Genomic DNA, 17266 nt, shown 5'->3' on the forward strand with positions numbered 1-17266 from the left:
GCTTAACAGCAAGTCTTTGCATGGCTGGAGGACAGCGGAGGAGAACATGCATATTAGAGACACACAGAGCAGGGGTGGAAGTCAAAGCCCCCAACACTGGAGGAGTGAGGCAACAGAGCTACCCACTGAACCACCACCAGACAATCTGTAATGGGCGTTAATTTTTACGGCATGGACACGGGGCGGGGGGGGGGGGGGGGGGGGGGCTGTTCATCAAGCTTGTGAGTTTGTTCGAGGCTGTGACTGTGTTTTTGGACATAGGGCATGAGCATAAGCCCTTGTCACTTTCTCAGCATGTCTGTTTGCCTTGGTTTTGTGTAATTTCCTAATTAAGCTTCAGTTGTTCCACCGCTTAGCAGGTGCATCATTCCAGGGGGACTGGATGGTCGTGTTTCTGTCCTCTTTTGCATGCACGCCCGGCGTTCATCCACTGCCCTTTTCCTTTGGCTGCCTTCTCTGAGACTCCAGCAGCTTTCTTAGGACATTAGCTGCCAGAGGAGGCCTGCATTTTCCCATATCTTGTGAAAACTCATTTAGATGCATAACGTCTCTTGGCAGTGTCCCCTGTGGTCTCAGACTGACCAAAGCAGTAAATGCGCTTGCTGATTTTTATTCCTGTTCTTGAAATTACTCTAAATCTCTTTCCATTAAACATGTTTATTATTGCCTTTAATCTGAGCCCTTGGATTTTGTTGTGTCAGTAGTGAAAGAATTTTCCTCCTACATGCTTCACTTAAGAACAAAGTGCGTCATCTGGGTAAATGGCCTTTGTCGAAAATGACAAAACATGTAGTTTCACAAAAAACAAAATAAAAATTAATGAAACATTAGCAGAAACTATATTTTTTGTGCCATCCCATGAGCTGTGAGGTCTTTAGTGTGAAATAAAAGCAATTATCTCATTTACATAATAGTCCTATTATTAATGCAGATAAAAGCACCATTATCTACTTGACATGCCACCTCATCGTTGAGTGATATAGAAGGTGGCTTTTTAAATGCCAAGGGACCGAAGTGATGCACATCTGCGTTGCTGATGCAGGCTGTTAAGCACTCCATTGTGAATTTTATGTATTTGAACACGATGCGGTCATCCAACATTAGTCACAACACCTACGAGACACAAAAAAGTATTGTCATATGAATTTTAATTTGTCTTTCCATAGTCTGCCTCTGGCTGGAATTTTGCTGGTGCACGATAGGTCATTTGTCTTAATCAGTGCCAGCATAGAAGCCAGCCTGTGATTAACAGTATTGATCAGCCGGTATGATATACCAATAAGGCACTGTAACTGCCACAGTGTGGTGATCCGTTCATGATTTAGCACATTCACATATCTCAGGTGGCTCTTGATCCCAATTAGATGAAAAGTACATTGTTGCTACACTATTTCTAATAGCAATGACTGCAATCAAGTGACTCTTGAAGTCACTGATCAATGTCTCAATACTGAGGAGGTATTGTTCCCTAATGTCCCATGTAGGATGCTTCAGTGCATGCTGACATTTGTGGGTTTACAAGCATGGACTTATCTCACCTCTTGCCAAAACGTCCCAAAGAGGTATAGCTCTTGAATTTGTCCCGGCCATACCCAAACTCAATTGCTTAATCCTTAATCCTCATCAGTTCATTAGTTTCTGTGATTTGGATCACTGTCGTGTCACATGACTGAGTTTTACTTCAGCTTTTGCTCAAGATGTTGCATTCTGTGGTGCAGAGTGTGTGATTTCATCAGTAATGTTAAGTTGATCTCTTGATGCAGCTCAGCATCCTAAGACAATGCAGCTCCCACCACTAGGGGGTGCCATGGTCTGATTTGTCCATGATCTCCTAAACATCATGCATGCTATTTTTAGCAACGTAGCAGGTGGATGCCACAGACATTTTTCCCTCCTTTTTCTTTTCTGACTGTTTTTTCCAGTAGTCTTGCATTTGGCTACGGTTAGTGTCACTACTGGTAGCATGAGGCGATACCTGGACCCTACAGAGGTTGCATTGGCAGTCCAACTCCTCCAGGATGGTGCATCAATACGTGCCATTGCCAGAAGGTTTGCTGTGTCTCCCAGCACAGTCTCAAGGGTATGGAGGAGATTCCAGGAGAGGGTGGTTACTCTAGGACTGCTGGCCAGGACCATAGAAGGTCCTTAACCCATCAGCAGGACCGGTATCTGCACCTTGGTGCAAGGAGGAACAGGATGAGCACTGCCAGAGCCCTACAAAATGACCTCCAGTTGGCCACTGCTGTGAATGTCTCTGACCAAACAATCAGAAACAGACTTCATGAGGGTGGCCTGAGGGCCCGACCTCCTCTAGTGGGCCCTGTGCTCACTGCCCGGCACTGTGGAGCTCGATTGGCATTCGCCATAGAATACCAGAATTGGCAGGTGCCCTACTGGCACCCTGTGCTTTTCACAGATGAGAGCAGGTTCACCCTGAGCACATGTGACAGACGTGAAAGGATCTGGAGAAGCCATGGAGAACGTTATGCTGCTTGTAACATTGTTCAGCATGACCAGTTTGGTGGTGGGTCAGTGATGGTCTGGGGAGGCATATCCATGGAGGGACACACAGACCTCTACAGGCTAGACTACGCCACCATGACTGCCATTAGGTATCGGGATGAAACCCTTGGACCCATTGTCAGACCCTACTCTGGAGCAGTGGGTCCTGGGCTCCTCCTTTTGCATGACAATGACCAGCCTCATGCGGTGAGAGTAAGCAGGCAGTTCCTGGAGGATGAAGGAATTGATACCATTGACTGGCCTACATGCTCGCCGGACCTAAATCCAATAGAAGACCACTGGGACATTATGTTTCGGTCCATCCGACGGCGCCAGGTTGCACCTCAGGCTGTCTTGGAGCTCAGTGATGCCCTGGTCCAGATCAGGGAGGAGATCCCCCAGGTCACCATCCGGCGTCTCATTAGGAGCAGCCCCGATGTTGTCAGGCATGCATACAAGCACGTGGGGGCCATACAAACTACTGAGTACAATTTAGAGTTGCTGCAATGAAAATTTGGCAAAATGGACTAGCCTGCTGCATCATTTTTTCACTTTGATTTTCAGGGTGTCTTTGAATTCAGCCCTTTGTAGGTTGATAATTTTCATTTCCAACAAACAATGTGGCATCCTTCCACTCCTAACACACACACACACACACACACATATATATATATATGTATATATTACATTATATATATAGATTACATATTAGATTTATATGCATGAAACACTCGGGATTTCTGGCTTCACAAAGCAAAATAAGAACAAGGTAGAAGTTCATCTTGTTAAGTAACCATAGCAACAGTAGTAGCGCTAACCTGCAGGTTTGGTCAAATTTAGATTGAATATGTGAATAAAAGCACAGATTTTTATTTTTTTTTACAGTTCACATCTTCTCACTCTAATAACAGAGCCAACAATTGTGCAACAATGTGCTGGGATCTGGTTTCTTATCATATGAAATTTTGTCATGTTGGTGAGACAGCGTCAGCTAATCAGCCATATGCTGTACTGCAAATGATCATGGTACTGAAAAGATTTTGCAGAAATGTACAAACTCCCCTGGTCATGCATCGGTGAATATTATCAAACAGACAATCCATACAAAAATAATCATTGTAGACTTACAAACTAAATTTATATGCTGCAGTTTACACATTTTCTTTAAGAATTTCATGATGTGGCAAGTGGACTGTAAACACATTTATAATAAATCCCTGAAATTGGCTGACTTTGTAGACCAAAAATCCTTTCCTTGTATTAATGTACAGGTAAAATTTTTCTAAGTATATTCTTTTACCTATATTATTTATAGTAATGTTTGTCACCTCACTGTGGGTTCATAATGTACATTTCCATAACTCATGTCATGATAATTTGTGACGCATGGTATCACATTGCCAAAACAAAAGAAACGTGGTGTATCCTAGTAACTGAATCTAACATAATGTGAATGAGAAGAAGTTCTGTGAGTTTTTAGTGACCCCACTGATATCATAAACATCAGGCTTGTAACGATAATTTGGTGTGTAGAATGTGTAAATGTAGGGTTCGTTACACTCATGGCCTGGTGAATCCATGGCTGGGTGTGTGATGTCATTGTGGCACCTGCGTATGTCATCACCAAGGAGGGAGCTCCACACCTGGCATCCTTTCCTCATCATGACCCCCACCCTGGTATCTGGATCACCCACATGGCATAGCTGGGAAAGACACAACTGCAGAACATTGTAGTTTCAGTACTGCCGGCAATATGGCTGTCTGTCCATTTTGATCATGGAACTGCTGTTATTTGTTACATGCTGTTGTGCAGAATTTCACAGATGTCATTAGAAAGACAACAACCTAATCAGAAATACGAGTTTGTGTTGAGTCACGTCGAAAGGTGACAGAAGACATTCACTTCTGTGGCTGTTGACACAGATCTCAGTGAAACGCTTTACATGTGCATTGACATACAGCACCTCTTCCCTTTACCGCTTCCAGCTGCAGTTTATGAGGGGTCTTCAAGGACTTGTATCATCAATCTTATATGGAGAACCATGCATCCTGTCCTGTGTAGTCTTAGAATCTGCATGCCAATAGTGGGGGCTAGAGTACCTTTCAATGCAGTCTGTGGGTGGCTTTAAACTCCGTAAGGTTCTCTCAGAATAAAAGTACCAATTAGTATACATGTGATGTTTTTCTCCAGTATCTGTATCTCCAGTCTATGATGGGAAAAGCAGGAAATCTATAGTTACACGGTTCCATATTCTGCTTCTAAACCACTATGACCATGCACTTATTAATGGATGTTGGACAACAGCAGTTATGGGGACTCTGAACACAGAATGAAGTGGGAGGCTCAACCAGGATAATAAATCACTTCATTAATTGATTGATTGATCAATTCACTTTCCCACTGCGATTCTGGATGAGTGTTGTGGAGGCAGCTTGCTGAGTGGGTCAGACGTCTTATTCCATGGCCATAGACTCTAGCTCATTGAGGGAGATCCTAAACATACCCAAGCCATCTGAGAGGTATAATCCCTCCAGAATGCTCTAGGTCTTCCCCGAGGCCCTTGTCCAGTGGGACCTACTTGGAATAGCTCCTTTGGGAGCTGTCTTAGTGGCGTCTTTATAAGACGTCCAAATCACTTCAGCTGACTTTTCACAATCCAAAGGAGCAAATTATTCCGGAGAGCTGGAGTCCTGGTCCGATGAGGCCAAAAGTGCTTCATCTGCAAAGAGCAGGGATGCCACTTTTATGTCACTTCTAGCCTAAATCAAACACCCTTCCAGCTACATTCTGTGAATGAAACTCACAAACAAGTAAGGAGACAAGATGTACTGTTGATGCAGGCAAAAAATTACTTCAAATAGATTTGAATTTATCCAGAGGATGTGAACACAATTTTTACTGCATTCATACAGGAACTAGCATGCAGTAGTGGCCTAGGTACTTGGTACAAATGTAGATTAGCTTAGTGTCTTCTGAAAAATCCTCATGGAATAATTGGTCTACTGTTGCACAAATTTGCATTGTTCCTTCTGAATCCTACGTTCAAACACTGGGTGATGTCCTCTCTCCAGTACCCAGGCATAGGCTGTCCCAAGGAGGCTGATACATGCAGGGATGCCAGCTCTTATGCATCAGGTGTGACACTCACGCTTTCAGACTCTCACACTCACACAAGAAATCTTATGGCAAATCTATACTATCCCATTATAAACCTCAAACTAGCTACATCAAAAGCGTTGGGGTGGTTTACAAACCCTACAGACCATTTACAAGGTAATAAAACTGTTACATGTAAATGAGTGTGCAGACTCGTCTCGAATTGAAAATCTCACTTCAGCCAGCCGACCAAAGCTGGCAGCCCTGGAAGTTCACACCTCTGTATTTGGAACACAGCCTTTGGTCCTCCTTTTAAAAAATATGGACCTCCTCCCCAGTCTACAGGAATGCTGGGTTTGCCAGTCCAGAGGTACTTCACTCACCTTGCATAAAACATTGCAGAGGCATGTTTACCTCACCATCTTATCAAAACCCAGTACTTTTAACATCTCTGTATGGATTTTGTCTACCCCTGCAGCCATTCCACTACTGAGTTCAGACTTCAGCCGCAGTGATTCTGATCTACCAGAAGTTCCCAGCATGGGCTCCTAGTGAGAAATGACCATCAGCCTAGGATTTTGTGTATCTTCACACCCACCTGAGATCTTTCATCATGGAGAACTCCAGAGGGAAAAAGACTCCACACGCAGTCAGAGGTAACGTTTCACACTCCCGAACCCAATGTCCCTTACCGAGGTCTGATCCATCGTGGTCCTTTCTTCTTTCTTCTTTGCTTAAGCTTCCACCTAAATGGTACTGAACCAGTAGGTAGTGAATTGATACCTAAAGGCTATATTCTGCTAGGACACCCACAGCAATCACAAACTTTCTATCCATCCATCCATCCATCTATCCATCCACACGCAGGGTCGTGGGGGTCCAGAGCCTATCCTGAAAATTATGTGTGCAAGGCAGGCAATAACCCAGGATGGGCAGCCAATGCACAGAATCTTAAATATATTAATAAAATTTAATAAATGCTTCCCACTTTGCATGAGTATTGTATATTTTAATTATCACTTGCTGCTAAGTACGCTTGGGGATTTTGAGCTGTATAATTTACATTTACGCGTATAATCAATGATGTCAATAATCATGTCTTTCCAATTGAATTGACATTTGACAGTTAAGTCCATTAGCGATTCCAGGCCACACATTTACCTGCCTTTTTCAGAGATTATTATGGACTTATCTTCATTAGCAGGCTCAGTTCATAATGTTTTATCATCTTTGCATTAGCAGATGAGCGATACAATGCTCCGTTTTTATTGGTTATAGATTGTGGAGGCCATGGCTAATAATATTGCATAACCTGGCTCTCATTAATCGTATAATTGAGTTTTGCATGTGAAAGCTAACAAGCCTGAAGTCATTTATCTGATTTACTGTATCCAAAAGTCGACAAAATCCCACTGGGTCTATATGTGTGCTGAATAATAATAATAATAATAATAATAATAATAATAATAATAATATTCCTTTCAAGACACTCAAGGACACCTTACCAACACATAGTCAACAATCACAATGTAGAATAAATAAAAATAAAAAAATTGCAGTTACAATAAAACCAGTGGTAATTCAACAATTTAATTAGTATATCATAAATTTAATTAAATACCTTAAAGTTTTTCATCATGTTTTTCTCCAAACATAATTTACATGAGGAAAATGGAGCCTGCAGTGCCATGCAGCCGCATAATATGATGATACATTATTTTTTAGCGCTGAAAACAAAGTTCTGTGCGGCCATTTTAAAAAATTTGCTAGCACTATTAATAAATGCGCAAAGACATTCTTCTCAGGGCACCGGGAACTCGTTAAGCGAGGAAGGGTCAGTCTGTACTACATATAATTGCTTTTTACATGTCTGACTATTAGGCTTAATGTTTATACATAATTACTGACATTTTTTTACTGACTAATGACCATATAATGGTAAATATTTTTCAGGCTAATGGGGAAATGGATGTCTTGTTTACTTTGATCTTTTCTAGCATGGCAGAAAAAGCTTCTGCGTTCAGCCTTATCTTTCTCTCCAATAATAATAGACATGTTGCGCGGTCTCTCCTGCTTTTGTGTTTCGGCTTGCTGATTCCACCATTTGAACACTGTAATGGGACAAAGCATATCATAAGTAAAGCACTCTCTATGAAATCGATGGGGGCGTCGTTTCAGTAAACAGCAGCAGAGCTCCTGGCTGGCTGGCGCTCCCCCGCCGTGGTGTCGGGTTCTCGGCCGGAATGGCGTCAGCTGCCACATCAGGCACACGCTCGCGAGGCGGGGGGCCGTGGGGATTTTGTTTCTCCTCCTCAAATCCCCCTTTCTCCTCTTGGAAGGGTAGGGTTGGACGAAGGGTGTAGACATTCTCAGCTGCATCAGTCAGCCTCCCAGGCGAGGCCTAGCAAAGAAAAAGAGAGGAAGGTGGAGCGAAGATCACGCTGCCTGGAGACAAATCCTCTGCCATCTTGGGTGCCCCCATTCTCTGCTTTGCTATTATCAATCTCATGGTAGCTGAAGTATGTTGTAGTATTTATCAGCCAATCTCTCACCTCACAGCACAATCAGGCTTTATTAATACAGCACTGGTCTCGGCAGGGGGCTATATATTATAAATCGGCCTCTCCTCATCCCAAAGCAGAGCCTGTCAGTAACGTGCGGGACAGTCAAGGTCACGTTCCTTTCCTGAATAAGATGGGAGGGGGGCTTTTTGCACCACTTGTGCTCCAGAATGTAATTTCCAGGGGTGTGTATGGAACTGTGAAGGGGAAATTTTTCATTGAAAGGGCTCTGCAATGGACAACTTTTTGTAAATCATTTTTTATTTTATTTTTTTGTTTTTTTTTGATTATTCATATCTGTTCACCTCAACACCCAGAGGTTAAGAGACGCAATGCTCCTGTAAATCACAGTGACAGGGCTTGAAATGGTTGCCACTTCCTGGTACTGGGCATGCGAGAGATGGATGATGGTAATGTGCCCAGTCATGCACCAGGCTCCGGTCAGCGGACTGACTTGCAAACTCTGAAACTTGCAAACATTGAACCCCCCCCGTTTGGTACATTGAAACCCCCCTATTGGTACATTGAAAGCCCCCGTTTGGTACATTGAAACCCCCCGTTTGGTACATTGAAACCCCCATATTGGTACATTGAAACCCCCCGTTTGGTACATTGAAACCCCCAGTTTGCTATATTGAAACTCCCAGTTTGGTACATTGAAAGTCCCCGTTTGGTACATTGAAACCACCCTATTGGTACATTGAAAGTCCCCGCTTGGTACATTGAAACCCCCCTATTGGTACTGTACATTGAAAGTCTCCGTTTGGTACATTGAAACCCCCCTATTGGTACATTGAAACTCCCTGTTTGGTACATTGAAACCCCCAGTTTGCTATATTGAAACTCCCAGTTTGGTACATTGAAAGTCCCCGTTTGGTACATTGAAACTCCCCGTTTGGTACATTGAAACTCCCAGTTTGGTACATTGAAAGTCCCCATTTGGTACATTGAAACCCCCCGTTTGGTACATTGAAATCCCCAATTTGCTACATTGAAAGCCCCCGTTTGGTACATTGAAACCCCCCATTTGGTACATTGAAACCCCCCGTTTGGTACATTGAAACCCCCCGTTTGGTACATTGAAACCCCCTGTTTGGTACATTGCTGTGCAGTCTCTCAGAATAAATGGGAAGGGCTGCGTGCAGCTGGATCTGTTGAGAATATTAGTGTGTACTTAACCTCATATTAGCTGCTCATGTATGTGAAACAAATATATTTCAGTAAGCTTTCTGAGTGCATGGAGGGCAGAAGTACATTTTGCATATATAGGAAAGTAAACAGATCAACAGGCATGGTAGGGTCAGTGTTTGTCTATTTATTTGTTGGAATGTAACTATATTTATAGCAGAACTGTACATTGCTGACACACTTATGTCTGCAAGTACTGAACTCTATAGAATAGTGCAAAAGCAGAACTAATGGTTATCATTATTTCCATGGCAACCTGGAAACGGAAGAACAACAGCCAAATGCCCGGTGTGTGAAAATGTGCGTTATAGCAAGTGCAGCTGAAAGTAATAGTTTTATTTATTTTATGCTTAAGAGAAGTGTTTGCCAGCACCATCTAAACCAGTCCATTCTGTTCAGTAGGCGGGAAGTGAAATTAAATAAATTTGCAGCATATGTGAAACGTTTAATTATGTAGTCTTCCAAAAGGCAGACAAAATGCTCTCAGCTCCCTGGGCCTTCAGACTCAAAGCTGCTTATGCCTCTGTACATATCAATGAATCTGCACTGCAATGGACATCCATGTTTCTTTTCATGGAAAAAAATATAATTTTTTTTTATGCAAAGAATATATATTTCTTTTAATTATTTCTTTTTTACGTAGATGGCCTACCAGGTGACAAGACAAATGGGTAAGATGTTTTGTTAGAGCACAGTGCCATAGTACTTCAGCTTAATTATAACCTGTGACTTGAATCACATTCAGAATTCATTCATTGACTCATCACACTTAATTCATATAGCTTACATAAAGAGCAGAACTAAGTACCATGATAAGTGGAATAAAAATGACTATCTCCCTCTTTTCCCCAGGACTATGAATTCTTGGAAAATTAATTGTCAGTACTGTGTAAACTGCAGCATCTCTCAGACTAGTACTCTCCAGATCAGGTTTATCCGAAGGTTTTTCATGATTACTCTTCCTGTTTGAACCTGCATCATGTTCACTCATGACGTATGTGCGAAAACGTGTTGTTCGCTTTGAGGGTAAAAGAGTCCTAATTAATTTCAATATTTTTTCAATTTAATTGGCTCAATATTGAGTCTGATATAGTATTTCAAATATTAATTGACTTATTTAAAAGCGGTGACGTGTGAGTAATTGATTCTGACGGACATGTTTTGCTGTAACCTCTCTCATCATGAAGGGTGAATGCGTTATTTTATCATTTTTCATACCTCCACTTTCCATTCTCTAGATGGCAGCAAAGCTCTTTATTCTTGGAATTTTATGTGCTGATAATGCTAAATATTATATAATTTTGGGGACATACAGGGAAAGGTGAATTAGATTTTGTCTGTGGTCATCTCTGAAAAACAATATTTTGCAACATTTACTTGTAACCTGTGACGCTGTTCTGATCCACGTTGCCTGCTGTAGTTTGCTTTCAGTTATTTAAAATAGTATTTTATCAATACATTTCACTAAACACTCCCTGTAGTCTCCATCAACATTTATTTTGAAATATGTCCAACACAGGAAATACTTTCACAAAGTAAAGGCACACTGCTTCAGTAACATATTAATAAAGAGGACTATATTTATTAATAAATATATATATATATATATATATATATATATATATATATATATATGCAGCATCTGACGTGTTTACTGTTTACCCCTTGTGTCTCCAGACATTTCAGAACACAACCAAATGACATTTATTTCAACAATGTCTGTACACCCACTGAATCTTGATAGGTTGTACAATCAAAATGACTAGAAAAAGATTATAAATAATTTAATGTTTTGCTTTGCTTTTGATTTAAGTATTGCTGTACTTCTTAGATGAATCACCACCCCAATTTCCTACATTTCACTCTGGCACAATCCATCACGAGAGAGTGAGCTTTGAGAATAACATGGGGCTTAATGGATGCAATTTGAGAAATAAAACATGCAAAGAAAAGCACCGCAAAATGTGTCTGACATTTTAAATTAAGACAATAATAAGATAATGAGGTCAAAATCTATGGCTCTTTGTTGAGGAAAAGTCTGTTCCCTCATTGTTGGTTGTGCATGCTCAAGATTATGGCTGAAAGTTTAGTCATTCTGTTTGAATGATTAATTTAACTACCTGTTAGGTCTTTGTCAGTAGATAACATAATAAGATGCAAATATGGGTCACATTGACGTTAGCCACACGGTGTAGCTTGATTAATATCTCACATATCTTAAGCTTGACCCATGACTACCTAAAGATAAATAGCAAATGCAATGAAATCCAGCCCCAGGAATGTATTCACATACTGTCGTTAATGAGTGGCGGTGTGGCAGCACCTGTGTTGAGCTCTCGTCTAAAAAGGAAATCAACACTTCGACATGTCTGAAACCACTCAAAACTCAGCTCAGTAACATGGCTAATACTGTCAACAGTATGGCCAGCCACATGTCTGAAAACGTCAGATTAACCGTGCATCAGGCCTCTGTTTTTGTCATAATTACAGAAAGAAGGAAACATGAAATAAACGTAACTACAGGCCTGTTTCAACATCAACATTAATATAATGCTACAAAAAAGTGTCATGGAATGGAGTGACACATTAAATGATTTTGACATTGCATTGCTAACAAATTGCAGTGATATACTGTATTAAATAGTCTGGGCACTGCATTTATAGAAGGATATTTTCTAATTCTACATTTTATATTTGATTTTTTTTTTTGATTGATTTTTTTTAATGCTGCGTTAGTGATTTTAACCAAACCGACCTGTATTATGTGTAGTCTTCAGTACTTGCATTTAATTTGAAGATTTCCCAGAGAGGACTTTAAATGTAAGAGGCATTCTTTGAGGTTAACTGGATTTCTGCTTGATATTTCCCAGTAAAGGTAATAGCCAGCATAGACTAGAATAGAAGGCTGGTCGAAAAGAGTAAGACTTGTGTAAGTGATTTACTTGATCGTGATGAATGTTGGCTTTTTGCCCTGTGTGTATTAAAGTTAAGGCCTTTCCCTCGGTGAGGTCATCCTGCCTGTTGTTACAGGCAAAATATATTGAACACTAACAAGGTTTGGATGAGGAACTTGTGGTTATTTTCAGGTCTGGTATCAAATTATACGAATTGACACCCAGTAATGTACTGTCCTGTTCCATTTAGAATTAATTGACAATAACATTTTCTTTTGGAAGCAAAATATATAAAAGTATATTTCAGATTGCTGTGTGTATTACTAATTACTGGTCTGCTGGGGTTATCTGAAGACCCACGGCAATGACATGACAAATATTGTTTTCCCGGTAATGAGTCTTTTTCTCTCATAAAAATCTGAGTTGCAGCACAGAATCCATGAGGGCAAACTGGGTTCAAAGTGTTAAAAAAGTGAAGAGCATAAACTAAATAAAATACAGGGTCATTTAAATTCATGCTGAGCAAATATGGCAGCAATATTAATTAGGGAGATTAAGGCAGGTCAGAAAGGTGCAGATGGATATGAGCGCTTCACACAAGGTTAACAGTGTGTTATCTGGGAATTGGCTGTGTGTGTGTGTGTGTGTGTATATATATATATATATATATTTATTTTTTTATTTTTTTCCCCAGATCAGCGAAAGTGTTCAACATTTTACATACTTGGACAATAAATCTGATTCTGAATTGCAAGTAAAACCCTGAGTTTGATTGAATTGTTTTGGGTGCATCGAAAAGAACATTGGAGACTGTTCATGATGATGAAACATGGGAATTTTTCAAAGCAAAAATTGAAACAGTGTGACATAGAATTGCTCTTAACTAGAAAAAATGTGTGCAGCATGCATCATAATATTACAAAACCGCCCAAGCTTTTTACTCTCGTAACTTTAAATGAAATGACATTTAAAGTACTGAGAAGTCAAAAAATCATGAAGACTGAAAATAAAAAAACTGTATACAGAAACAATTCATTTGGTCCTAAGACATTCGAGTAGTCCCATTCTTTAAGACCTGACTCCACAAAGGACATAAGCAAAAACTCATAACTGCTGTCAAAAGAAAGTGTATGACCTTGTGAACTCGGGATTAGGTTTCAGTTCATGTGAAGACCTCGCTGAATTTGTCAGTCAGCTGGCCCGTGAAAAAGTCTCCCCCCCAAAGCCTTCTTTTTCTGTAATAAATATAATATTTGCTGAAGGGGTTCTGTTGGGAAAAAATAGACTAAATGACAGTGTCACCGAAAACAACGTTGCTGTGAAAGTTGCTTCTTGGGCTCCTTGGAGCAATACTCCCCGGCGGTTATGAATGTGTGCTGTTAACGGACGGTGCGGCGCCACCGAACGTGTCAGGGGCCCGCTCTTAAGTGCTGGATAAATAATTATATTGCTACGCGCTCCGGATGTTGGAGAAGTGCCAGACGGGATGACGCCGGTGTAACATTACAATATAAATGGGAAACTGCTGAAGCTGAAACAGTGATGTGAAGTTATTTGCCAGCCACCGCTGCTCGGCGACAGGTCGTCTCCCTCTGACTCCGCCGCTTTATTTCATCCAAAGTGCTTTGTTGCCGGGCAGCACGTCGCCGAGTTTCACGCGGGACTCGTTTTTAAAATGCCACTTTTCTGCGCGTGGCCCGAACAATGCGGCTGGGTATCTCGGCTTGGCGATGGCCTCGCCTTTATGCTCAGCCCCCCCCCCCCCCCCCACGAGCTCGCAGTGTGGGCATCTGGGCTTGGGCAGAAATACAGAGCACCTTTGTGGGTGAAGGGATATTTTGGACAGAGCCATACGCAGAATTAGGAAAAGTGGAGCCTGTCTTTATTAAGGACCGTACCATGTTCATGGAGTTGAGGGGGGGGGGGGGTAATAAGTAGACAATCAAAAAATATGCCGGTAGACTTTGTCGAGGCATTCCAGTATACAGAACCATGTAACCTGAGTATATGAGAAAGGAATGAATGGTAACACTTAAGGCCATGCTTTTAGTAATACATTCATAAAGCATTATAAACATGGCTATAAATATTTATCAAAATAAAGAAGTGGCAGCATGCATAGGTCACAATCAGGGTGCCCTCTCTGGCAAATTTAATTGATCCACACGGTGACATGATATAATTGACGTAACATGAAAATGATCGATTGCAAACCGGTCATGCTAATAATATCACAGCTGAATTATCTTGTGTGGGCGCCTCCCTGTGCCACCCCTGCTAAGATGCCACCCTGGGCAGCTGCCCATGTTGCCCATCCCTAAATCCGTCGGGGGAAATGCAAGATACAAATATCACTGCGAGATATCACGTGAGAAACTGCCATAAACACTCTTGGCATCCTCCAAACCAGCTCTGCACATATATTTTATGCATTTATGAGTTAATAAACTTTATGCATGTCATCTGTTGGCCTTCGCGAGTAGTCTGCGGCTTACACAAACTCCCCATTTAATTTTTTATGCTGACCCCGCAGTATCTCGAAACCACGGGGTCCACCGTATACCATGTATTCATATTTTGATTATTTAGCAGATACTTTTAACCAAGGCGATACACCTTTTTTGAGAAGGTAAAGTCAGCCAGTCCCGGGAACGGTTGGGGGTTAAGGGCCTCGCTCAGGGGCCCACTGGCAAAAATCATTCTGCCAACCTTGGGATTTGATCCAACGACCTTCTGATCAGAGGGCCCGCATCCTAACCAGCTGGGCTACACACCACCCCGATGTATATGCCATGCATGTATTTATGCATTGATGTATACGGAACTTCATTCCAGGGATTTGCACAGCATTAAAAGGCGAGGAAAGGCCACAGTAGCGAGGGAGTGATATAACTCCGCTGAGCCCTTCATGGGAAAATGCAGCAGCATGATTGGTCTGCAAACAGAAGGACACGGAACAAAGCCACAGCAGCCTGTAGCAGCAGAGTGGGACGCAAACAGAGAAAATCTCTGGCGGCTTTTAAGAATAAGGCACACGAGGAGGAGAAACAGATGGTCCCTTCACTGGGCACCTTTAAAATGCTCAGCTCAGCTGCAGCCCCCCCAGGGGTAAAGATTGAACCATTCTGCTGTAAAAAGTGCGTGGGGGTGCAGGACTTCACAACAGTCAGACAAATGCTGCACTGCAAAAGGCTGATGAAATTATTCAAAAACCAGTTTATTGTTTCCGCTGTGGTTACCGCATATTACAGTGTTTATGCCGTACGAGTTGAACGACTGGATCTGAGAGCTTTTTACATCTGTTTGGTGTGTGATCTTGTTCAGACATTTGCCAGTACGTCAGATGGTACATTATTCGTGTTCCACACAATCGGGTTTTAGCTAAACCTGTAAATGGCATGAATTTATAACAACGTGCCGTAAATGGTACTTCATTGGAAGTTGCGAGTCCTCAAATATGTTTAATGATGAGAAATTCCCATATGATGTGTGTGGGGAAGGTTCACCTATTTTCGGCTGAACATAAAATGAATTGCATGCAATAATGGAAGATGGATGGCAGGATTTAGCTCAGCCTTACCGATTATTTTAATGGGTTTGTTTAAATGGAAATGTTGTGGTTTTAAAACACTCTTATAGACATTTGCTGCAGAGATCTGCTTCACTACATGACTTATTTGCGATGTTTTAATGGTGAAGTATGTCATACTATGTACCTGCGAACTATCATAAGTTCATGTTCTCAAATGTATCTCATATGGCATTGTATTGGGATTCACACACAGGAACCCAATAGAATCAGTGCAATAAGGTACCACAGTTCATGGATGGTTAGGTTCTTGGAGGATACAAATAAAATACAGCCACAGCAGTGCAAACCTTATTAAGCAAAAACACGGTTGCATGAAAGGGTAACCAGGCAACATCCCAGTGCAGGCAGTGTGAAAGCCAGCCAGTAAGCCCAGTGCACAGAACATTAGTATTGCCTCTCTGGGTGATGTTCCAGCTCTGTTGGTCCTGTCCACATTGATGCCATTGCTGTCTGCTTGTAGCCAGAATTCTTGTATTGTTGGAGGGGGTTCCATATTAGAACCCTTGCTTGCAATTTCATTTTTAAAATATAATATCAAAGCATTTTATTATGAACATCTGTACACCTACTTATTCATGCATTTATCTATCATCCAATCAAGTGGCAGCAGAACAATAGATAAAATCATGCAGATACAAGTGAGGAGCTTCAGGTAATATTTACAGCAAACACAGGAATGGGGGAAAATGTGATCTCAGTGATTTTGACCATGCATGATTGCTAGTGCCAGACGGGCTGGTTTGAGTATTTATGTAGCAGCTTATCTCCTGGGATTTTCATGCATATCAGTCTCTAGAGTTTACTAGAATGGAGTGAAAAACAAAAAACCATCCAGTGAGTGGCAGCTCAGCAGACGGAAATGCCTCGTTGATGAGAGAGGTCAGCGGAGAATGGCCAGACTGGTTCAATCTGACAGAAAGGATAAGGTAACTCAGATTACCGCTCTGTACGTCTGTGGTGAGCAGAAAAGCATCTCAGAATGCACAACACGTCAAATCTTGAGGTGGAAATGCTGCAACAGCAGAAGACCATGTCGGGTCCTACTCCTGTCAGCCAAAAACAGAAAGCTGAGAATGCAGTGGGCACAGGCTCACCAGAACTGGACAGTTGAAAACTGGAAACAACATAGCCTGGTCGGATTAATCTCAATTTTTGCTGAGACACACAGATGGTTCGGTCAGAATTTGGTGCCAACAGCATGAATCCATGGCCCCAACCTGCCTTGTGTTAACGGTTCAGGCTGCTGGTGGTGTAGTATATTGTGTGAGGAATATTTTCTTAGCACACCTTGGGCTTGTTAACACCAATCGACCATCGCTTGCATGTTACAGCCAATCTAAGTATTGCTACTGACCATGTACAGTACATCCCTTCATGGCCACAACTTACCAATCTTGCAATAGAAAGTTCCAGTATGATAATGCGCCGTGTT

The 17266-nt window shown here is 41.7% G+C and overlaps 1 protein-coding gene across 3 annotated transcripts in view; it reads left to right on the forward strand.

The window, feature by feature from the left end:
* Positions 1 to 17266, forward strand: part of kcnk15 (potassium channel, subfamily K, member 15) — a 77436-nt gene that overhangs the window by 14903 nt on the left and 45267 nt on the right. For all 3 annotated transcript variants that reach the window (XM_072713227.1, XM_072713225.1, XM_072713226.1), the window contains exon 3: positions 6078 to 6255. In XM_072713227.1, the coding sequence (XP_072569328.1) occupies positions 6078 to 6092 (15 nt within the window). In that variant the 3' untranslated portion in view covers positions 6093 to 6255. The remainder of the gene's footprint in view (positions 1 to 6077; positions 6256 to 17266) is intronic.

This window comes from Paramormyrops kingsleyae, chromosome 6, assembly GCF_048594095.1.
Source record: "Paramormyrops kingsleyae isolate MSU_618 chromosome 6, PKINGS_0.4, whole genome shotgun sequence".
Classification (NCBI taxonomy): Eukaryota; Metazoa; Chordata; class Actinopteri; order Osteoglossiformes; family Mormyridae; genus Paramormyrops; species Paramormyrops kingsleyae.